General features: G+C 49.7%; 1 protein-coding gene across 1 annotated transcript in view; it reads left to right on the plus strand.

Annotated features, from left to right (window-relative positions):
• Window positions 1–24,538, plus strand: part of MACF1 (microtubule actin crosslinking factor 1) — a 252,726-nt gene that overhangs the window by 63,633 nt on the left and 164,555 nt on the right. Inside the window, exon 2 of the mRNA XM_065421610.1 lies at window positions 21,898–21,959. Within this exon, the coding sequence (XP_065277682.1) occupies window positions 21,898–21,959 (62 nt within the window). The remainder of the gene's footprint in view (window positions 1–21,897; window positions 21,960–24,538) is intronic.

Genomic DNA, 24,538 nt, shown 5'->3' on the forward strand with positions numbered 1-24,538 from the left:
TCCAAGAGACTGACAGCATCATCCGGACAGTGCCTTGATGAGCACCGTGTTCCTTGCCCACCTCCAACGGGGGGTGATAGCAATGCTGGAGAGCCTAAAACAGCTCAATCTGTGTAGTTTGGCTACGACAGCAAAGGGGACACCCAATACCTTGGAAGTAGGAGGTGGGTGTAGCATCCCCAAGGAGGAAGCGGGTTTGTTTAGGGTGGCGCAGAGAGCTAGCAGTAGGCTGGAATTAAAGCGACAACATAGACAGAAGATGAGGAAGACTTTCAGACAGGTTGTTCCTCCGAAAACACCCAGCACTGTAAAAAAGGACAATCACAGACACTGTGGAATAATCCCTCTGGGAGTGGGGAAGCCCTGTCTCTTGGGATAGTTGAAGTCAGACAGAACAAAGCTCTAGAAAACATCCCACAGCAGGCATGAACCTGTTGCCCCATGGTGGGTCTCCACATTAAGTGCGTAGGAGGAGGTGAGCCCACATTTTGATTCAGGGAAGTTCCAAGCATCTAATGCATGCAAGTCTCCCCACCTCTGTGTTGCTAGGTATGAATGAAATGCTGCTACTCCGTGTAATACAGAATAACGTTTTTGCTGGCTTTGGCAGCACAGTGAGGTTTTGAGGTTGAAGTGCTGCTGGGCCGACCGGCCTCTGGCCTTGCTTGAGGCTGTTACATGGATTGAGGCTCTTTTGGTTTAACAGTTGTGTGCGGCATTGTCACTTTGGCTGATTGAATCAAACCTGAGACAGATTCTGATCATGTGGGAAGCTCTCAATTCTCGGTCTTAGTGAGCAGAAGTTCCTGTCTCAATTATGTTGTAGGCGAGGGCAGTCTGAGTTAGTGGTTTCATGCATTTATTTCCTGCTTACAAGGAACAGGCTTGCGTGCTAATGGGGTGGTGAGGGCTCTCCCCTTCAGTACAAAAATTCTTCAGAAGGATCAACTGCTGTTGTCGTCATCAGATCACTTCCTTCAAGCTGCATCTCAAACCAGAGCCTGAATCTGTTTTTTAAAAAACAAAACAAAACAGAACAGAAAATCCACACTGAAAAGGAAATTAGTTGTTTAAAGGGTCACGTGTCCAGTAGACTTTGGAGAGGGTGCCTTTACTGGAGTGAGGTTGGAACAATTGGATATCGGAGTGTATGACCATCACCTTGGGGGTGGGAAATTGAGCTATATCCCAGAATTGGGTCTCTCCATTCTCTCTGCCTGTATTTACAAAGATTAATGATCTGCGAGAGCTTAAATATTGGGGCATCAGGATTTGAAATAGGATCCCAATGTGCAGCTCGTTCTTGAGGCTTGGCTATTTGGGATTCTCTGTCCCAAATAGCACCTGTGCAAAGCGAATGAGCAATGAGACCTCAAGTAACCATAGCACATTGTTACATACTAACTCTTAATAGAATGGTAGCCGGGTTAGTCTGTATCAGCAAAAACAACGAGGAGTCCTTGTGGCACCTTAGAGACTAACAAATGTATTTGAGCATAAGCTTTCGTGGGCTAGAACCCACTTCATCAGGTGCATGAAGTGAAAAATACAGGAGCAGGTATAAATTCATGAAAGGATGGGGGTTGCTTTACCAAGTGTGAGGTCAGTCTAACGAGATGATAAATCAATTAACAGCAGGATAAATAACTTTTGAAGTGGTAAGAGAGTGGCCCATTACAGACAGTCGACAAGTGGTATCCTGCTGTTAATTGATTTATCATCTCGTTAGACTGATCTCACACTTGGTAAAGCAACCCCCATCCTTTCATGTATTTATACCTGCTCCAGTATTTTTCACTTCATGCATCTGATGAAGTGGGCTCTAGCCCACGAAAGCTTATGCCCATTTGTTACTCTCTAAGGTGCCACAAGGACTCCTCGTTGTTTTTTCTTAATAGAATGACTTTTGCACAGAATGACGCATCTCATTTTGCATATTCAGAGTGCAGTCATGGCAAATTGGACATCAGAGAGACCCAGTTAAACGCCAGCTATGGTCAACTACTAAAATAGCTGGGAGCACTATGACTAATACGAGAGCTAAAATGAGGCCATATGTGCTTGTTCCCATATTGCTGCTCCAAACTGGAACCTTTTATCCAAACACTCTTCCCTCTAAGCCTTTCATGGTCCAGATCAAATGGAACCTAGATCCGGACGAAACTCTACTTCTGGTGTTGCAGAACCAGAATCACTGCAGATTCTGTTACAGAGATGGGGGAAACCCCAGCTCTTATCTGAAGCCCTGCCCGGAACTTTGTGGTTTCTAATTAAACTGAACCAAGACTGGAACCTCGCCCTGCTGGTACAACCCTAAAGCTTGATCCACCCGTATGATTTTGCAAACCCAAACTCCAGTCTCTTTGGCCCATCTCTATGGATTACATTTCTCCCAGCTGTTTCCTCTCTTTTCCATCTGTTCCCTATTGGGCAGCTTATCCAACCAATCTGGGTAAGTGGTCTGTCCCCATTTTTATTCGTGGAGAGGTTTAACACCAGCATGGTGTGCTCTGTATTTTCCTTCCTGGTTCATGTATCTTTATGGAAGTTGTCCCAAATGTACAAGATTAAACAGGAAATGGATGAACTGTAAATGACTCCTCCAAACAATAAATCCCCCCTAAAAACTACAGCCTGTAGGGTTAGTCCTCCTCTCTCAGCTTATTGTCCAACCCTGCACTGTGAAACGCACCATCACTTCTACATAATGGATGATGAAGGAGAGGGGCCCAGCGGACGTGGGTGAGAATTGTAGGCAGAAGTGAGGAACAATGGAGACCCAGGCTACCCAACCTGGTATTTTTGTGTGTGCGTGTGAGAGAGAACTTCAAATGAAGCGGCAACTCTTCGCCGCTTATGTTACTGTTGCTTGGAGCAGGATGTCCTGACACTAAAATGATCAGATCTCAGTTGTTTCCTGTTCTTGTCCAGGAGATGTCCTTAAAAGACACAAACGATCTCCAGTGGGCTCCAAACCAAGTTATTTGAAACAATGGTGCGCTGTCTCGTAACTTGCCTGGCACCGATTTCAGATGGCGAATCTGCCTGGTGACTCGGAGTAGCCAGTGCAAACAAAGGATGCAGTGTGCCTCCATTGTCTTTGAAAGATACCAAACTGCTACCTTCGTTTCTGAATCGGCTGCTCCTTGTTCAGTCCTGGCCCCAGAGCTGCAGCATACTGGGTTTGTCCTATAGCCAATCGGCGTGAGAGAGTTTATCTTTAAGATAAAGGTTTGGGAACATGATGGGCCAAATTCAGTGCTGATGTAAGCAGGGTGCAGTTCTGTGGAAGTCAGAGGAATCGCCCCAGCCTACTCCAGTGATGGAATCAGCCCAATGCCTGCATTCAGCATGCCTGGAAATGTTTAAAAGTGATCTAATAATGGTGTGTTTCCCCCCCTTTCTCCTCTTGAACTTGAGTCTCTGATCCAGGAGAAGGGACAGTTTCTGACGAGGCCAATCTGGGCCACGGAGACAGGCCTCAGGCCTTAAAGGCTGTATCTCCCGGCAGACACTGCTCACTGTTCTGGCAGAGTCCGTCCTCTTTCCCTGGCTAGGCCCGTGTTCGCGGAGAGCAGGCATTCCAATGGGCTTAGGTATGGGAATTTAGGAGCATGACGTCCCTCTTTGAAGGGGGGTTGAAGTCAGATCACTTCAGCACATCAGTGGATGCCAAGGAAAGATGTTTGAGTCAGCCTGACACTCACTTTCTCTCTCCCTCTCGCTGAGCCCCGTGTGGAGAGATCCGGGGCTTTATCTGATACTTCAGCTGTAACTGGGCCTGCCTAGGGAGGGGGCGGGAGAGGGAGACCGGCTCTGGAGCTCTCAAGAGGGAGAGTTGCCTGGTGTAAACCGACAGGAAGTTTCTGTAGTTACTGCGGGTGATGGCTTTCTGTGAGCTCCGCGCCTGCCTCTCGCTGCCTTTCCCTTGTGATGCTCGAACCATGCAGCTGTAACCGCAGCAGAAAGGAACTTAGAGCCGGACCCAGAGCCCAGGGCTTGTGGAAACGGGACGGAGGCCCCCAGGTTGGGGAGAGGCGACAATGCCTCTTTTGGATGGGACCTTTCTGCCGCCCACGGTCTTTATTCTGAGTCATGTTCTTGGCATCGCTGGGATCTTGTACTTGAGGAGACGGAGGAGAGAAGGTACCGTTCTTCCTGCCCTTAGAGTATTGGGTTCATACCTCCCACCTCCTGCCTCCCTTCGTCATGCTTTGGCTGCGAGCAGAGTCCAGGAAGTCCCCCGAAGTGCGAAGGGGGTGGGTGATCATGTGCCATGTGCCTGGAGGAGGGGGAGAGCGAGGAACCAAGATGGCTGCCGTCCACTTGTTAAAGGTGTACGGATTTTGTTCCTTCCTCCAGGTGGTGATTCCTGCTGGCATTTGAGACACAGGGCTGGGTTCTGCAGCCCCGTGTGGGGTCCAGCATCATCTGGGAGCCCCAGCTTTGGTAAAAGAGTGCACGCACTTTCCGTACTGGCTGCTGTTTCTGGTCTCTCCCGGCACAGGGAATTACTCTGAATTTCTCACTTTCTGGTCTCCTCTCCCCTTGAGAGAAGCAGCATCTCCTCCTGCCGCGGGGTGGAGGCAGGGCTGGCGCTGAGTGAGTCCGGGCACAGAGATGACTAAATAATTGTTACTAAACTTTCTTCTGGTCTCTCTGCTTGGGTGTGAGAGGCGCAGGAGAGGGGGTTGCTTGGACGCACTTTGCAAAGAGTGAGGGTCTCTGGGGAGCCTTGGTGTGGAGCGGGTGGCTGGGGAGGGAAGGGAAGGGGCCGTGGGGGCATGCTCGAAATTTTCATTGAGTTCTGCGTTGGGCTCTTGTGTCATTTTCTTTTACAGACAATCCATTCCAGAGCCCTTTGTTACAATAAAATCTACGTTTGTCAGAGCATACACATAGAGCGCAGTCCTGTGGTGGGGACACAGCTCTGGCAGGACTCCCGATTTTTAGTCTGTGTTCTGCCACTGACTCACTGTGCAGTTTTGAGGCTGTCTGCCTCAGTTTCCCAAAATAGGGATTATGTGTGCCCATGTCACACAGCCACGAGGATTCAGCAGCTGATGATAAAGCACTTTGAAAATGTAAAGCCTTAGACAAGTGCTAAATATTCTCCTATCTTGCACTTCCACACTATCCTTTTCATTCCAACCCAATCTCTTTCTTTCTGGATGTTTCCTGTTTTCTCTCCCTTCCAGTCCGTATCTCTGTCTCCCATCCTCCCCCCGCCCCGCCCCCTTCAGCTTTTGCTCTTTGCCCATTTACATTTCTTACCCCTCCAAGGAAATTGGGCTTCCTCTCTCACGTGCTGTGACGTTCCCCTCTGGTGTTGTCTGGATCGGTGATCTGCTAGGCCACCCAATCCTTGACTCTGGGAGCCAGCCTTACCCTGCTCTGCTGTGAGAACCCCCACTCCTGGGTTGCTCACACACAGCCTCTGGCATGTAAGCTGCTCCCAGCTACTTGCAAGTGAACGACACTAGCCAATAGCTCCGGTCCCAAACACAACCCTAGGAACCTCCGTCTTGCAGTGTCCAGTTGTGCCCACTGGACGCTTCAAGCTTATATAAGTTGGTCAGTTTAACAACGAAATTGATATGTACGGGGCTTGTTCTCCCAAGGGGAGTCTGACACACTGCAAACCAAACGCACTGCTTCAGGTAGAATAAACAAACAGATTTATTAACTCTAAAGGTAGATTTAAGTGATTATAAGTCAATACATAACAAGTCAGATTTGGTCAAATGAAATAAAAGCAAAATGCATTCTAAGCTGATCTTAACACTTTCAGTGTCCTTACAAACTTAGATACTTCTCACCACAGGCTGGCTGCTCTTCAGCCAGGCTCTCCCCTTTGATCAGTGGTTCAGTCGCTTGGTGGTGGTGGTGGTGTCTGTAGATGTAGGCAGAAGAGAGAGAACATGGCAAAATGTCTCTCCCTTTTATCATGTCCTTTCTTCCCTCCTGGCTTTGCCCCCCCCCCCTTCAGAGTCAGGTGAGCATTACCTCATCATAGTCCCAAACTGCCCAAAGGAAGGGGGTGACTCCCTCCAGGGCCTAACCTTGTTGCTTGGCAAAGCCAGTGTCCATTGTTCCTGTGAGGCCGGGCTGGGTTTGTCCCATCCATGCCCTGATGAGGTGTGAGCTGCCTCTCTGCTCTTGGAGAGTTTTTGCCTGGGCTTGCTTTAAGCCATGGGGATACATTTTCAGCCTTATACCTATATACATGAAATTATAACCTATAACCTCACAATAACATCACTGTAACAATTACTATAACATCACTATAACAACCATGCTCAGTGCATCATGAGCCTTCCGAAGACACCCAACCTGACAAACTTTGCGTTGGATCCCACACAATCATTTGATAAAGATGAACATGGGGGTGCAGGGTGTTCCCCCAAGGTACAGAGCTTCACTCTTCCATTCTCTGCTGTCAGCATGTCCAGGAGGCGACACAAAAGGCCTCCTCCCCACACTCTGGGAGATGGGAAGAGGCTACCTACCCTTCCTTGCCCCAGCTGTTTGATGATCTCTCATGGGCAGGTCACCAGGTAGAGCAGTATAGAGCAACAGCCCTATACTTGCCTGGGAGGCAGTGGAGCCACTAGAGTGCAGCCCTATGGATGGTGAGTGACGGTCCTGGCTGCTCTGGCTCAGAGTCTGCACCCAAGCAGCAGCTATGGCATCCCTCGGCGCTGAGTAACAGCAGTTAACAGATGCACGGAGCATGTTGCTGGATAACGCGCTTATTGTAAAGATGGGTCTGAGCTCCCAAAGTTGGGAAGTGTTTGGCTCTGGGGTTGTGGTGCAGCCTATTACAGAGACCGGATCCACATTTGGATCTGGATCAGAACCCCTCCAAAGCTTGGCTTGGGACCACCTGTAGCTCATAGACTGAAATGGCTGAGAGTTGGACTTCTCGGGGAAAGGAGGCCCAGGAAGTGAGTGGAGTGAGTCCCCAGGGGCAGTCGGCCAGTACACACTAGGGGGGAAGGCCATCATGCCTGTCTTGTGAATGAACCTCACGGCCTTCTAGTCAAATGGATATTTTATTATGAGAACAGGGTGTGTTGTTTTCTTTTCTGCACCTAATGCACCTAGACGTGGAAATGCTAGAATGATAAACAGTAATAATAATACGGTCCATGCTCTCCCCGCACACTGGGTCTATTTTAGCTTTTTATCCAAACATGCCAGCTGTTCCCATGTTTCTCCTGTCCCTTTCCCTCTCTTCCAGTCCCATGTTTTTCAGTGGAGTTAAAAGGTGCAGCCCTGCTTTTCTCCTCAAACATCCTTGTTGATGGTGCTCTGGGATTGACTAGAGTCGCACAGTTGTCACGTTCTTGCTTGGGCCTGTTTTGTTGCATCCATGCAGCTGAAGCATCGGTTACAAAGTGCAGCCACATGTCCCTAGGTTTGCCCACCTTGAGTCTTTTCCTGTCTTGCTTCCTCAAAAGCGGCGCGTTGGCTCTAGGCCGTGATCCGGGAGCCAACGGCTGGGGGATAGTTTTATCTCACCCGGCGTGTTGCAGTTCCCCAACCCTTTTGGTAACGTCTCAGAGTATTTTATTGTTTCTTCCAAAAATTAAACCTAAAAGGCCATTTCCCAAACCAGATGGGTGAAGATACTGGTTCCAGAGGGGAGAACCGTGTACATTGGTTTGGAGTCCTTGGGGAGAATTTAGTGGGGGAAAGATGCTGTTATGCGTCTTTTGTACACTGTACAGTATATGCCTCTAAACAGCATTAGCTGTAATGTCTCTAGTTAACCCAGTCACCCTTCCCCACTTAATCTCTTCAATGTCAAAGCTGCCTCAGACAGATTTGCTTGGCAGTATGTTTGTCTCCACACCACGTGTGGATTTAATTTCTTTAGAGATACTATCTGTTCCCAGTCTCCCAGCATCACTCAGCAACCTCTATTCTTTGGTGTATTGGAGGAACCTGTCCCTCCTCTTTAAACACTGTTGCACTGTAGGTGATGGGAAAAGTGAACCCCATCTGATCCATGTTTTCCTTTATATTAGTAAATAGCCTAACTTTTCCTTTTTGGTATAGATCATGTCTTATCCGCCCCTAGCTCTGCATATTGCAAACTCGCTCCCTTTCAAGCATGCAGGAAGATCAGGGTAATCTCATAGTAGCTTACCTGGTATAAATAAACTCCTCAGTTGCATTTACATCTTCTGCCGTATAGTTATTGTACATGCCTTCCAACTCCTGTCTCTCTGGCATCTCTCTCTCTGTTTGGTTTTCCACCAGATAGGTTTGCATGCATTTTTCCAGGTTGAATCACATTATTTCCAATCCATATTTCTAAACTCTATATCCTCTTCATGTAGCTCTCTGCTTTCAGTGGTGTTCATGCCACCGTTCAAATTAGTAGCAAACACAGATTTTAATCACCCCTATATTCCTGAGCCATTCCATTTCCCCCATATTTCAGAACAATTAAAAGGTAAATAGAAGGTGCTTTCGACGTCTCCGACTCAAAGAATATTTCCAGCATACCTCTGAACAGCATACTAACCCACAGAATCCCCCCTACCAGCACTACAAAAAAAAGGATTCTGCGTGGACTCCTCCGGACGGTCGAAACAACAGACTGGATTTCTACATAGATTGCTTCCGTCAACGTGCAAAGGCTGAAATTGTGGAAAAGCAACATCACTTGCCCCGTAACCTCAGCCATGCTGAACACAACGCCATTTACAGCCTCAGAAACAACCCTGACATCATTATCAAAAAGGCTGACAAAGGAGGTGCTGTCGTCATCATGAATAAATTGGAATATGACCAAGAGGCTGCTAGACAGCTCTCTAACACCACATTCTACAGGCCATTATCCTCTGATCCCACTGAGGATTACCTAAAGAAACTACACCATTTGCTAAAAAAACTCCCTGACAAAGCACAGGAACAAATCTGTACAGACACATGCCTAGAACCCCGACCAGGGACATTCTATTTGCTACCCAAGATCCATAAACCTGGAAATCCTGGACGCCCAGTCATCTCAGGCATTGGCACCCTAACATCAGGCTTGTCTGGTTATGTGGACTCTCTCCTCAGACCCTACGCTACCAGCACTCCTAGCTATCTTCGAGACACCACTGACTTCCTGAGGAAACTACAATCCATCGGTGATCTTCCAGAAAACACCATCCTGGCCACTATGGACGTAGAAGCCCTCTACACCAATATTCCACACAAAGATGGACTACAAGCTATCAGGAACAGTATCCCCGATAATGTCATAGCTAACCTGGTGGCTGAACTCTGTGACTTTGTCCTCACCCACAACTATTTCACATTTGGGGACAATATATACCTTCAAGTCAGCGGCACTGCTATGGGTACCCGCATGGCCCCACAGTATGCCAACATTTTTATGGCTGACTTAGAACAACGCTTCCTTAGCTCTCGTCCCCTAACGCCCCTACTCTACTTGCGCTACATTGATGACATCTTCATCATCTGGACCCATGGAAAAGAAGCCCTTGAGGAATTCCACCGTGATTTCAATAATTTCCATCCCACCATCAACCTCAGCCTAGATCAGTCCACACAAGCGGTCCATTTCCTGGACACTACTGTGCTAATAAGCGATGGTCACATAAATACCACCCTATATCGGAAACCTACTGACCGCTACACTTACCTACATGCCTCCAGCTTCCATCCAGGACACACCACACGATCCATTGTCTACAGCCAAGCTCTAAGATATAACCGCATTTGCTCCAATCCCTCAGATAGAGACAAGCACCTACAAGATCTCTATCAAGCATTCTTAAAACTACAATACCCACCTGCTGAAGTGAAAAAAACAGATTGACAGCCAGACGAGTACCCAGAAGTCACCTCCTACAAGACAGGGCCAACAAAGAAAATAACAGAACACCACTAGCTGTCACCTTCAGCCCCCAACTAAAACCTCTCCAGCGCATCATCAGAGATCTACAACCTATCCTGAAAGATGCTCCTTTACTCTCACAGATCTTGGGAGACAGACCTGTCCTCGCTTACAGACAACCCCCCAACCTAAAGCAAATCACTGAACAAAAACACTGACCCAGGAACCTATCCTTGTAACAAAGCCCGATGCCAACTCTGTCCACATATCTATTCAAGTGACATCATCATAGGGCCTAATCACATCAGCCATACCATCAGGGGCTCGTTCACCTGCACATCTACCAATGTGATATATGCCATCATGTGCCAGCAATGCCCCTCTGCCATGTACATTGGCCAAACCGGACAGTCTCTACGCAAAAGAATTAACGGACACAAATCTGTCATCAGGAATCATAATACTCAAAAACCAGTGGGAGAACACTTTAACCTGTCTGGCCATTCTATGACAGACCTGCGGGTGGCTATCTTAAAACAGAAAAACTTCAAAAACAGACTCCAACGAGAGACTGCTGATCTGGAATTGATATGCAAACTAGACACAATCAACTCAGGATTAAATAAGGACTGGGAATGGCTGAGCCATTACAAACATTGAATCTATCTCCCCTTGTAAGTATTTTCACACTTGCTTCTTATCAAACTGTCTGTACTGAGCTATCTTGATTATCACTTCAAAAGTTTTTTTTTTTTTTCTCTTACTTAATTGGCCTCTCAGAGTTGGTAAGACAACTCCCACCTGTTCATGCTCTCTGTATGTGTGTATATATATCTCCTCAATATATGTTTCACTCTATATGCATCCGAAGAAGTGGGTTGTAGCCCACGAAAGCTTATGCTCTAATAAATTTGTTAGTCTCTAAGGTGCCACAAGTACTCCTGTTCTTTTTGCGGATACAGACTAACACGGCTGTTACTCTGAAACCTGCAAAAAAGAATGTACTGTATGCCCTTTTAAAATAACTTTATACAGAAGGGCAGCAGAGTTTCCCCCCCGAAGTATTTCTTCTTCTTGCTTGTTTTTTACCTTAGTAATTCAAATCCTCTAGACTGAAAAATATGGTGACTGGAGAACTAGTGAAATGGTAACACCACCCAGATCCAGAGTAAAACTTGAGCAATTGAGAGGAGATGGGATTTTTAGTCAGATGTTTAAAACTTCTGTTGTTTTATCAACATCTATTTAAGAAAAACTTCCTTGGGTCACTGAAGTTAGTCAACAACATCACTCTTTCAGAAAAGGAGTTGTCGGTCAGTAGCCATCCTTGGGGCCTCCTGAGAGATGCTCCAGTGAAGCTAGGGGAGAGCAGACTTGATGTCCCTGATATTTTTAAGATTCGAAAGAAGCACCTCTGCGGACATTTCAGGCCTTCTTTCTCCCCAAAAGAGCAAGCTGAAGTTTAAAACTCCTGTTCACATCTCCTTTAATAAAATCGCCTGCCTGCCCAGGTACACAGTGGATTTCTCCAAACTGGCCAAATTTTGAAAATTGACCTGACCGATAAATACAACTCCCCCTCCCCCGAGCTCCCCTCTGTCCAGACTCCTCAGATTGTCATCAGTGCTTGAAAGAAGCCAGGGAGCCCAGCCAGCATGTGGACAATACAATGGTGAAATCTGGCAGGCTTGGAAGGCATTTCTCTGAAACAAATGGGGAAAAGCCGATGTGGGGAGCAACAGCTTAGAAGAGGCTAGTTATGAATTGCTTCTGGTAGGGCGAATGGGCCGCAGGCCTTTCTTTCCCAGTGCAGAGTTACTGTCTGTGCAGCCCTTAGTGGTGCAGGCTCTGGTGCTGCTCCATTGGATGAGTCTCTGCCTCCGGACCGGGGGCTTGGCTTTGTGTTGAGAATGCAACTGGATCTAGGCTCGTCTCCTTGTGGTAGATGATTGACTTGACGTACAATTGGCCTGCGGTGTACCTGTTGAAATAGCGTTAGGAAAAACAGATGTGTACAGGGACGTCCATGCTAGGCTCACTCCCCTCCCCTGCCCCCACAGAGCAGAGCACACCTGAACTTGAGGATCGGGATCTGAAAGGTGGAAACCTGTATGCATGAGCAGTGTCAGATCCTTCCCCCTTGTGTACCTGGTCACAACTAGAGCCCTGAAAATCCACCAATATCCGCTTTATATCCACAGACTATTTTTGTGGATCGGGGATTGGATACAGATACAAATTTTGTATCCATGTAGGGCTGTAGTCACAACCTTGACCTGGAGGTGGCTCTGTTGGGGGGAGGATGTGAAAAGGAATTCACCCTGTTCATTTCAGTCTTGGTCTTCTCCCTACACCACTCCTCCAACCCCATCCTGGAAGGCAGGGCCCTCGTCTGGGGTGAGAGGGAAGTTTAGCTTTGACTTTCCCAGCTAGACCCATTGCTAGGGAGAGAGGAGAAACCTTTCCTCTTGCTTTCCCACACTGTACCCAAAGAAGCTCCATTTTAATGCAACCCAGGTTCTCTCTCTAGCTGGGTTTGGCATCAGTGACTGACAGTGGAACTCAATGCCTTCCTTCCTTAAGGGTGATCGTCTCCCCTCCCCAAGCTCTGTTACTTCTGGTGACTGGTAGAGCTGCCGGCACTAAAGGATGCCTGCAGAGGTGAACAGATGGTGCCTCTGACTTGTCTTTGATCTTCATCTTAGCACCTTCCTTGGAATGTCAGCGGAGTGAGATTTGATGTAGAAAAGGCAAGAGGAGGTGGCCCTCACCATGGCAGCAGGGTGTGTAATCTGTTAAATGATCAGGAGGACAAGAGTGCTTGGTCCTGCAAAGGCTCTGACCTCCAGAACAAACTGCTAAGCCAAGCCCAGGTAGTACATGGAGCAGCATGGATCTGTTCCTGGAATTGTTGCTTGATGCTCATTTAGCCCAGATTATCTCTGCTGTGACACTTGTCAGGAGTTTCTCTTAGGTTCTGTCCACAGTGGGCTCACGGCTGTGCCAGCCAATTATATTATAGCTGGTTACAAACAAACAAAAAAATCCTTGTCCATGCCAGCGAGGTAAACTGTTACGCAACTGTGCTTAAAGCTAGTCTGGTTCTGATCCAGGCGTGGTTGGTGTGGAAGGACTCCTCTGCAGCTGAAAGCATTATACATGAAATACACACGCGAAAGAGTTTTTCTGCACCAGTGCGGCTCCACCAGCATGCAGCAGAGACAGGATACAGGCCTTTTTACCAGAGTGTCTGGCTGAGTGTGCTGTGTGCTAAGGATTCGCTCTAACTTGGGTATTTATATGGCCTCTGATATCTCAGTATCTGAATGCCTCCTGATTCTTAATGTATCTATGCCCATCACACTCCCGTGAGGTAGGGAAGTGCTGTTTACCTGTTTTACCGACGTGCAACTGAGACACAGAGTGGATGAGTGACTTGACCAATGTCACATGTGGAGCAGGGACTTGACCCCACATCTGCCAAGTCCTAAGCTGGTACCCTACCCGCTGACCCCTCCTTTCCCTCTCCACAGTTTTGACCGTTATATTCCGGATGAATTAAGGCTATCGAAATTTACTAGTCTAGACTCAGCGCCAGAATCGGTCTTGTTAGTATCCTTGGTCCTGACTGGTGTCCTGTATGACACTTCTCTGCTGCTGGAATCTTTCTTCTGCTCTCGTCCTTTCCCTGCATGCCGGCCAGGTCGCTGACAATAGCAGCTTTGCTTTGCCCCTGCCCGCTATTCTCGTCTGGAATGCCAGGCCCGTTGATTGGATATCTTCTGGGTGGTGAGGGAACGGGGCTGGGGGTGGCCAGAGGAAAGCCAGCCAGAGAACCTCTGTTAGGCAGGAGGGAGAACTGAGAGGAATGGAGGGGGAGCTGTAACAGGTTGCTTATCAGGGTGACTCTGGAAAAGATTAGCCAGTGAGAGATAAGCTTACAATGACTTAATATTGTTAGCAAGAAGTAACAGGGCATTATTATTAGCTCCTGGGGTAGTCGTGGTGGGGGAGGTGTAATGTAATTAGAATGAAAGAACCACCGAGAGGTGGTAAAACAGGGCAAAAGAATCTTCTGTGTGAAATTACGAAAGCGCACCAGAGCCCAGAGAGCCAGCTCAGGAGTTACTTGCCTGCAGAAATCTCCAGGGGAAGGTCCCTGAAGCTGCCCCCTGCAAACGCTCCACAGGAGAAGAAAATCTAAAGTTTTACTCGCCCTGCCTGCTCTGGTCTGCCCCGGGACATGCTGGATCTGGCTCCTGGGCAAAGTGTCTTTTCCTCTCTGGAGAGGACGGCAGGGCTCAAACCAGCCTAAGGTCTGAAGAGGAATTATATTTAGAAGAAGAAAGGAAAGAGCAGCGGTAAAGCAGCGCCCGTTATCTCTCCTGCGGCCGTTCTGAGCTCGCTGTGTGCAGGATCTCAGCCTGCAGCCAGAGGGTTTGATGCTGAGCTCTGGCACTTCGAGGCAGGGAAAATCATTTGTGAAGAAGCTGCTGGCTGGCCAGTGTGGATGAAAAAGCCCTTTATTGTTCTCTCACGTCATAGTTTGCGAGACTGGTGCACTTAACCAAGAACTGAAAAACAAGTTGGAAAAACAAACCAACAGCCTGTGTGCCGGGTCAGTGCAGAGACTGGGACTTGCTGCATTCAAGGTGCTGCTGTCAGGCACGATGGGAGAGTAAGCTGGACCTGTTGGGCTTTCCGATGCAAAGCAGATATACTGAAAAATCTCCTTCCAGGTGCCTGGAGTCAGAGTGACCGGCATTGTGAGCTACCCTCTCTGCCTTGGAGCTATGCTGTTCTGTGGAATGCCTCTTGCATGTTTCCAGGAACTTTGGAGTGGAGAGTAACTTTCTTTTTCCTTGTTGTGTGGAAGAATAGCGTCGGCCTGACACATCAGGGAGCTTTGTCCGCAGGATGTGGGCACTGGATTTTCACATTGATTGAAGCCCCCTTCTACAAGGGGCTTTAGTCTGCATCTGCCTGGGTCAGAGAAGACACTGGGGACCGTGGCTGCCTCACACAGGATGTTGCCACTCGCATGGCTCAGCAGGATACCAGGCAATGTCTGTGCTGATTCTGAATGACCAGTGGCAAGTTTAACTGCCCCAGCGGTGGCTGTTTGGGGTTTTGCAGGCGCAGGCCTGTTGTGCCCAGTGGCTATGTAAAGTTGTTCTACAAGGCAGTCAGTCCCCTTTGCTTCTGGGTCTTGGTGCTTCCCCTGCCATTCCAAGCTGAGAGTGGCTGGAAGAGTGACAGCATCTGCGCTCTCCTGTTGATGAGGGGAGAACTCCTCCAACCGTTACATTTGGATGGGGTTTTGGAATGAGGTCCTGAAAGGGAACTGTGTCTTAAAGCCGGCGGTAGGAAATGGTGGGCGGAGCCCCAGTGGAGACCTGAAGAGACATTTGCTTGGGACAGACCCAGCCAGCACACGCAAGACTGACTTGAAGATACTTTTCCTGTTTCGGTTGTGGAGGATGCCAGTGCAAAAGCCCCGTGGCGCACTGAGGACCTAGCTCTGCTGAGGCTGAGAGCAAGCGGTGGAGATGTGGCACATCTACAGAGGGGAGAGAGAGCTGAACGCACACCTGGTGTGCCGGATGTGCTGCATGGGTTAGTATCTCGAGTCTACTTTGTTAATGGCTGGAGAGAATCCGAAATGCATTGCTCTCCTCTGACTCACAGGGAGGAATCCGCTATAACACAGGCACCTTGTCATGCTTTAACCAGCCTGCGTTATCTTCAAGGTCTTGATAGCATGTAGTGTAGGGCAGGCAGGAAGAGACGTGGGGCTCAGGGCTGGGCTTTGGGAGAAGGGTGGCATTTCCAGCAGGGGGGAGAGTATGGTGACTTGGTTTTAAATCGCAGTAGTTGGACTCCGGTGCCCGTTAGCTGCCCTCTTCTTGGTCCGTATGCTTTGCTACAGTGCCTGCTGCTTTACCAGGAAGCCATGCTTAAGCAATAATCTCACATGGCAAGGGCAGGGCTGTATTTTTAACAGACTGTTGGCTGTTTTCAGCTCCTGATTTCCTGGCTGTGCTGCAAGGGGGAGGGATAGTTCAGAGGGGTAAAAAGCCTGGAGGACTCCATCTCGGACCCGGCTACAGTGATATTGCAGTGCCGTTGAATTTTCTCACGGCAATCCCCAGAAAAAATAGGGCATAAAGAAGGCAGGAGGCATGCCATAGGAGACAAGTGTTACTGACCAGGTTTAAAAGGAATGGGGATGTCCTGGGGGTATATAGATAGTCACTGGCACAAGAACAGACTGTGCAGCTGGTTGGAGTGTGGGAAGGGAAAGGAGATTAAAAGATGAAGATGGTACTTACAGACGTGCCTAGATCCAGCCTTTTTTTTTGTCCGGGGGGGGGGGGGATGGGATGAGGTTTCTTAGGCTTGTGGGGCTGCCTCCAAAATCTCAGGGCCTTGGCTCTGTGGCTGCATCAGGTGGGACGGAAGAGACTAAATAGTATAGAGTGCTATGGGTACTGTCCAGACAAGATGCAAATCAGGCAGTTCACAAATTATCTGCTTATGTCTGGAGGAATTTAAAGGGAGGGAGATGCTTGCTTGTTTGCTTTTTCTTTCTGTCTTTAAGAAACAGTTTGTCCCTCTTCTTTGTCCCTCTCTTCCTTGCGTTGAGAACTGGCTTCCTGAATATGTCAGCTCTCTCCCCGGAGAGCTACAGTAACTGACTGTCCCTCCTCCTCCCCTGAGTCGGTAACATCTTATGCCCAAATAAATGTGTTAGTCTCTAAGGTGCCACAAGGACTCCTTGTTTTTGCTGATACAGACTAACCCGGCTACACTCTGTGTTTCGAATCTGTGGATGCTCAGAAATCAACACAGGGACCCATGACGGAAGGGGCGGGGCCACTTACTGCTTGATGAAACCAGTGCAGGGAACTGGCCTGGAGCAGTTACTGAGAGTAGTGAGGATGACCATAAGTCAAGGTGAACTGTAGAGGCCTACGAGCCTTCCCCCCCTCTCCCACTTGCCAGCAGGGAGGCCAAGGGTCATGTGCACCGTGGGGTCACTGAATGCGAACACTGGGGGCTAGGGCTGAAACTTGCACTGTTCACGCACTTGTGCAGACCCACGTGTATGCATGCACTCTTTCCACGCGGGCACTGTCCATTTTGCTGTTTACAGAGGATATAAACTCAGTGTGCGTTGCTGTTTGTGTAGATTGGTTCAGACTGGGTGTCTGACAGTGGTCTGAGCTCGGCTGGAACAGAAAGTGATGACAATAGTCTCCCACTCTCATTTTGGTGGTAAAATGGGCGTACGTTTTCAGAACGGGCAAAGTGGATCTTCCGAGAACTGGCCTTTCGCCAGCTTATTCTCTGGAATTAGGGTTGCCAATTTTGGTTGGATGGATTCCTGGAGGTTTCATCACATGACATAAACTTTAATTAAAGATTAATCTTTAATTCCTGGAGACCCCAGGACGATCCTGGAGGGTTGGCAACCCTAGGTTTAAGATACCAAATAATTGAGACCTTAAAAACCTGGGGTTATTTATGCTAATGGTCTCTGGCACTTTTCGTAAGAGTAGGGATTTGCTTTTGTATTGCCTAACATTTAAATTCCCCTCCCCCCAACCCCCGCTGCAATATACTATGTGCCTTTCAGCTGCTGCTGTATGTGTGTAGTTGGTGCAGCAACTTCGGGGGAGAGGTGCCTCAGACATGTAAACGTCAATAGTGCAGTGCAATGCCACTCAGTCCATCTTATCACTAGTGAGCAGCTTCAGTGGGACTTGGGCTAGCTAACAGATAAACATGCCTCAACAGCGCAGTGATTCATCTCTGTCCTTAGGTTAGATTGTCCAGTGCCCATCCCATGGGACGGCAGCCAGGACCGGGGCCTCTACGTGCTATTGTAACACAAAGTGGGTTTTAGCCCACGAAAACGTATGCCCAAATACATTTGTTAGTCTCTAAGGTGCCACAAGGACTCCTCCTTCTTTTTGCTGATACAGACTAACACGGCTACCACGCTGAAACAAATATTAATAGTGCCTAAGGAAAGTGGTGGAAGTCCTATCTCTTGGGAATTTAAAAACAAGGCAGGACCAAGTCTTGGGAAATATACTAGAGGGAGCAATCGTGAAATGTCCAAGGAGTGTGTGTGGGGGGGGATGGATGAATATTTCTGTCTGCGGTGAGTCCAGAAAAGTTGAGAGGGCTGGCGATGTTCATGACACATCTGAGACTCTCCGATGCCTACAATACAGTATAAACACCTACAAAGAGAAGGGTGCTGGAAAACAATACCAGTCCCATTTAAGGAGGATGTTCTTGAGCAGAAGGCAGAGTGGGGTTTGGTCTTTGTAGCTGGGATGCTTCAAGGTGTACAAGGAGGTTTTCCGGAGTTTTTGGAAGAGGACTTGGGGAATGCTTGGAGAACCTTAACTGGGAGGATCTTGTAAGCATTAGGGGCGTTGGGAAAGAAGGGATGGGGTGAAGAGACGAAGGGAGCATTTGCAAAGAGGTGTAGGTGAAGTTGAGAACGGAGGTGGAGGCAGGGGTGGGTTTGTGCACAGCTGTGGAAGTGAATAGCTTGTAGCTGATGCTGGAAGGCTGTGGAAGCCAGGGAAGGGATTGGGGTAGGGAAGAGACCTGGTCAGGGCCATGGGAGAGGGTAATCTTTGTTTAGATTATTCCATGGTTAGGCTTAGTTCTGACTGCCTGAAGCATTATAAACCTTATCAGTAGATAAGATTGAACCACTCAGGAATCTAATTGTCTGCCAGAGATTTCCTTGGTGCAATGCAAAACATTGTAGGAGAGGCATTGTGGCCTAGTGGAGAGAGCACTGGCCTGGGGAACCTGAAAGACCTCAGTTCTGTTCCCAGCTCTGCCACTGGCTTGCTGGGTGACCTTGGGCAAGTCACTTCACTTCTCTGTGCCCTAGTTTCCCCATTTGTAGAATGGGGCTAATACTACTGACCTTTGTTAAAGCTCTTTGAGCTCTACCGATGAAAAATGCTACGTATCATTATTGCTGCTTGTTCATGGTGTTTCAGTAAAGCAGAACACAGGGAATGTCTCACCTTTAGGTGCTGCCTGCTCTGGCCCAGTACGGAGGCGCCATCTTTCTTTCCAGATTAAGCTGTTAAAACCAGAAAATCCCATTTGAGGCAGGAGCTGGCAGAGCTGCTGAGAGGATTACCCTGATCCCTTTCTTCTTTACAGGTGTGACAAAGAGAGGGGAAGGGAGGAGAGTGTTTTGTCTAGAGCACTAGTTCTCAACCAGGGCTCCAGGACCCCCTGAGGAGGGACCATGAGCAGGTTTTAGGGGGGCCGCCAAGCAGGGCCAACGTTAGACTTACTGGAGCCCAGGGCAGAAAGCCAAAGCCCCGCCATGCAAGGCTGAAGCCCAGGGTCCTGCCACCTGAAGCTGAAGCCAAAGCCTGAGCAATTTAGCTTCGCGGGGCCCTCAGTGGCGTACAGCCCTGGGGCAGTTGTCCTGCTTGCTATCACCTAATGCCAGCCCTGGCTTTTATATGCAAAAAAACCCCACCCGTTGTGGCACTGGTTGAGAACCCCTGGTCTAGAGGAATGTGGCTGAATCTCAATATACGCCCGGTAGATCTCGTTCCCTGGTCGCTGTGATTGCCAGAGTCTGCTCACAAGAGTTTTCCAAATATCGTCCACTGTCCGTTTATTCTCCCCCTCCCTGAAGTAGTAAAGGGTGGCTCCTGCCGGCCAGTTCTTACACTTGTGCCGGTGTCTATCTCCTTGACTGGTCTCCCCTTCGTGTAATGTATCTTTTAACTGAGAACTGGCAGAACAAAACCTGCCAGACATCTCCCCTCCATGTTTCCATCTGACGTTCGATCTAGCTGCAATTTCCCAGCACCCTCGTGGGAAGAGCATTTAGCTTCTCCGTTGAGCACCTGGGCCTCAAAACCAGTTAACCCATCAGCGGTTTCTTTGCAGACGTCTTTAAGGTCTCAGATCTGATTAGCGCAGTGGCCCTTTTGGAGGGAAGGGGGATGGTCCGTGAGACGGACTCGGCGGATGTCCCGCTACGAGGAACTGCGTTGAGAAGTGAACCGTTCGGTGTCGTGTGTGGGTGTGGATGTGGGGATGAGCCAGCTGCTCCTGCTAACTGTTGGGACGTTAAAGCTCTCAGGGACCCAGCCAGGGTGTCCCCAGCTGAGCTCCGCGACTGAAATAAGCATTAAATCTTTAAAAGCCAATGAACCAAAAATACAGTGAAACAGGGCCGCCCAGAGGATTCAGGGGGCCTGGGGTCTTCGGCGGCAGGGGGCCCCCGCCGCCGAATTGCCGCCGAAGACCCGGAGCGGAAGAAGCTCCGGGGGCCCGTGCCCCGTGAGAGTTTTCCGGGGCCCCCGGAGCGAGTGAAGGATCCCGCTCCAGGGGCCCCGAAAAACTCTCGTGGGGCCCGGGGCCTGGGGCAAATTGCCCCACTTGCCCCCCCCCCCTCTGGGCGGCCCTTCAGTGAAAGAATAAGCTGCTAATTGCATATATTGGCAGACCTAAGCAGGGCCTGTGAGCAGATCTCGGTGGTTTTGGATGTAACTGTTCATAGGTTCAGATCCTAAAGCCAGAAGGGACCACGCACGGTGAGTACGTAGTCTGACCTCCTGCATAACACAGGCCCATTAAAGATCACCCTCCCAGGAGAGTTGGGGAGAGCGTGTACCTCTACTGACAAGGGGGTCCAGTGACTCAGTATTGGAAGAACTCTTCCTTCCCTTTCCTAATGAACCCCAGTATCCCCTCACTAATGTGGGGGGTGAGGGTGCCTTTTGCCTACTGTCTTCAGGAGGTTTGTGGTGGGTGCAGCGTGTCAGATGAAGGACAACGAGATTTCTGGGTCTGGTAGTCTCACAAAGTCTCCTACCGGTTTCTCTGTGCTATGCTGGTGTTGGGGTGTCATCCCACAGGCCTGGGCCATGACGGGTTCTCCTCTTCCTCTGGTGCTGCCTGTGTGTTTCTTTGTTGTCATGTGGCTGTAGCTAGTGAGCCTTTCTGTTGGATTATTAAGGGAGAGTCTTATTCCTATAGCTTCTTATCCTCTTCGACTGTCACGTTTGCTTAGGGAACCTCAGTGTAAGTGACCGAGCAGGTACTGTAGGTGGATTCCTTAACGGAATTTCCCAGTTAGGGGCTAGAAATTCTTTATAGGCCCTTTCGGAAGAGCCTTATGCCCGTGCTGTGCTGGTAAGAGGCCCTGTCTCAGGGGAGGGAGATGTACTTAGTGGTTATTCACACTGTAGCAACTTGGACAACGCCTGTTCAAATCGAACTTGTTTTTACCCGTCTGAAACACAAAGGGGGGCACCAGCTAAAGGGGGTCACATGATCCCCCCCATGTGGCCCCCCAGGTGACTCCTTCCAGCCTGGGGCCCCCAGGTCCTCCCTGTCCCCCCCCATCCCACGTTACCTTGGGGAGGCCCCTCTGTCCTCCTGCGCACTGAATACCGATTTCTGAACCACAGGGCTCTCTGGGAACTGCAGTGGCAAAAGGAGCAGAATGTGGGGCCGCCAGGTGGCCCCATGCCAGCAGCTCCTCCGGTGCGGCTGTACCGCCCTCAGCCCTGCCCCCAGCCCTTCCACGCAGTTGCCTCTCCTATCTGGGGTCTGTACAGCCGCGCTGGAGGACAGGGCTGGGGGGCGGTACCGGTACAGCTGTGCCGGAGGAGGTGCTGGCGCAGGGCGCTGGCTTCTGGGAGCGGCGGCCCTACGTTCTGTGCAGTTCCCAGGAGAGCCCTGCAGTTCTGAAACTGTGTCTTTCCGGGACGGCGTACCGGCAATAAATATGTTAATGGTACGGCGCACCTGCCCGTACCCGCTTCCTTGCACCACTGTCCTGCGGATCCCTGGAGTAGTCCCAGCAGAACATGGAAGGAGGCCGTTAGTAGGATGTGGTGGGATCTGACAGGGAATCCTGAAGGCGGGAGAGTTGGGCTGAATGGGGAAGGTGTGTGTGGCCAGTCGGTGAGATTTCACCTGAACAACACTAACCGAGACCCATCTGTGTGTTCTCTTAACAGATGAACGGGACCGAGTCCAGAAGAAGACTTTCACCAAGTGGGTCAATAAGCACCTGATGAAGGTGAGAGTCACGTGCGTTACTTCGTACGATTTCCTAACTTGCCCTGTTCTGGCCTTGCCTGTCTGAACCGGAACCAGCTGGCGTTGCTTGGGCCTTGGAGTAGCGTTCTAAAGGGGTTTAGAGGCACTGGAATCTTTGCTTGATCTGACCCCCGGGGCAGAATTGGATGTTACGGCAACTTCTTGGAACTGTTCGAAAGCATCAAGCAAACATTCACCTACCACCATTTCATTAATCTCTGAATTGAAAAATGGTTTGCTCCAGAAAAGGGCATGTAAAAATCTTGGCAATACCACCCCAAAAGAGAACCCCACATCTCCCTGAGATCCCTTGGTGAGGGGGTGTTTCAGGAGTTCCCATGCATGGTGGGAGGAGAGTGACTGCTCCCCCTTCCCCTCCCAAGCTCGCTTGTTCCCCTTTATGCATAGAGCTGTATTGTATTGTTCCGCTGGCACCCTGCCCTTCCCAGAAGGAGGCACTTTCTCCCTCTCAGGGGAGGGGCCGCTCCTTCCCGGAGCGTAGACACCGGTTCTTCTGTGTCTGGGCCCTGAGCACCTCACTTGAAATCTGTCTTGCTGGAACAAGAAGTTCTTTGGTGGCTGCTGCTCAGTGCAAGCTGGTCCTGCCTGTCCGATCCTTCTCTGAACCTTGCCTGATGGCAAAACGCTGTGAAAGAGGGAAACCAGCAGAACACATTGTGCCATTGTTAATGACGGGAGGCCGGCCAGATTTCTACTTTTATCCAGAGCAGAGTCTCTTTCTCTGTCTCTGTCTCTTAGCAGAAAAGTGACAGAAAGCTGCCTTTTGGACAAGTCTCTACCAATCCGATCTCTTTCCCTCATTCTCCTCTCTTGTATCTGTCTCTCCTTTCCTGCCTTACACCATTTTCCTGCTTTCTAGAGGCAGCGGGGCTCCTGGTTGGAGTTTGCAGTGGCTGGGGTACTATTAGAATTCTGTAGACCCCCATCAGATGCCAGTGAGGGGTGACACAGGAGGTGCTGGGGAGACAGAGATCCCACAACACAATGAAGGATTTCAGAGGCAGGGACTCTGACTCCTGCGTGAAAGTTGAGGATCTAAGTTGATGTGCTCAACTCCTGGATTTTTCCAGTCCTTGGGGCCGTACTGCTGTTTCTCAGACCCCGCTGCTTGTTGCACCAGCAAAAGCGGATGCTGGTTTCTAAGTGGTGGTTTGATAACCAGGGAGTTGCAGTGGGCTCTGTGTGTAAAAGAGTGAGGTGGGAAGGGGCTCAGGGGTTCTGTATCCGGGCAGGCTGCCTTACTGAGATCCTGCCCATTGGAAGGTGTCCAGTACAAATCTGAACAGAGCAGTGACTCTGGTGACCACGCAGCTCAGGGCAGCGAATAATCTCTGTCTTTTAAAAGAAAAATGTTTGTCGCAAAAAGAGTGAAGAGCCTTAGTTGTGTCCATTTTCCAGCTGCGCACCTCTGCAGCAGTACACAGGGCACGGGGCTTGCGGCTGAGATCAGAGCTATTAGCAAGCCAAGTCAGTAACTCCAGCAACTCCGCAAACGTTGTTGTGTCCAATTTTATTCTGAGCCAGCCATGTAATTGATGATTTTGTTTTTAACGTTCAGGAGGCTTGGAAGATCCTTTCTGGTGAGAATCCGGTACCTTTTCCCACTCACTGGTGCCAAGTCACCGGAGCCCCCTGATTTACCATTCACCATGGATGCCCTAGTCCCTCAGAACTCCAGGTGAAAGTTTCTGGAGCCCACACGCAAACCTTCAGTTGCTTTCTGGGATCTCTGCCTTCACTGTGCATCAAATTACCTGTCCAGAGCCTGTGGCCTTCCAGGAGACTCCAGGCAGCTCTGCCTGTCTGTCCATCACTGATGGGATACACATGTCTACACACTTACATTCATGTGAACTGGATCAGGACCAGGATCTAGATCAGGGATAGGCAAACTTTTTGGCCTGAGGGCCACATCTGGGTATGGAAATTGTATGGTGGGCCATGAATGCTCACGAAATTGGGGGCTGGGGTGCAGGAGGGGATGAGGACTCTGGAGGGGGGGAGGGCAGGGGCAGCCTGTGGAGCCCCCTGGCCTCCCCTACGTGTAGGAGCCAGAGGGGGTGCATGCTGCCGTTTCCAGGAGCCGTGTGGAGCCACAGCACGCACAGAGCGGAGCAAGCCCCCGACCCTGCTCTCCGTCGGGAACTTGAGGGCTGGATTAAAACGTCTGAAGGGCCGGATGTGGCCCCCGGGCCGTAGTTTGCCCACCCCTGATCTAGATAGCTTAACACAGCCAGTTCTGCCATGAAAGATTGCTGGGTTTGAATCCAGGGGTGTCCATCTGTTCTATCCTGTGCAGCCGGGCTGGTCTCCTGCGTGTTGTCTGCAATGGGAGGTTTGTCTCTTGAGTAGTTAAGCAGGATCAATGCAGTGCTGTGAGGTGCCTCCCAGTCGTCTTGGTTAACTGCCAGGTATTTTTTAATTAATGTTTTCCATCAACGGAAAGTTTTTGGCTTGGACTTTAAAGGTGTTGCCATTGTACTTTTCAGCCTGCTCTGGACTGCGGTGAGGCCAGGGAAGCTGCAGGGCTATGCACCT

The sequence above is a fragment of the Emys orbicularis genome, chromosome 23 (genome assembly GCF_028017835.1).
Source record: "Emys orbicularis isolate rEmyOrb1 chromosome 23, rEmyOrb1.hap1, whole genome shotgun sequence".
In the NCBI taxonomy this organism is placed as follows: Eukaryota; Metazoa; Chordata; order Testudines; family Emydidae; genus Emys; species Emys orbicularis.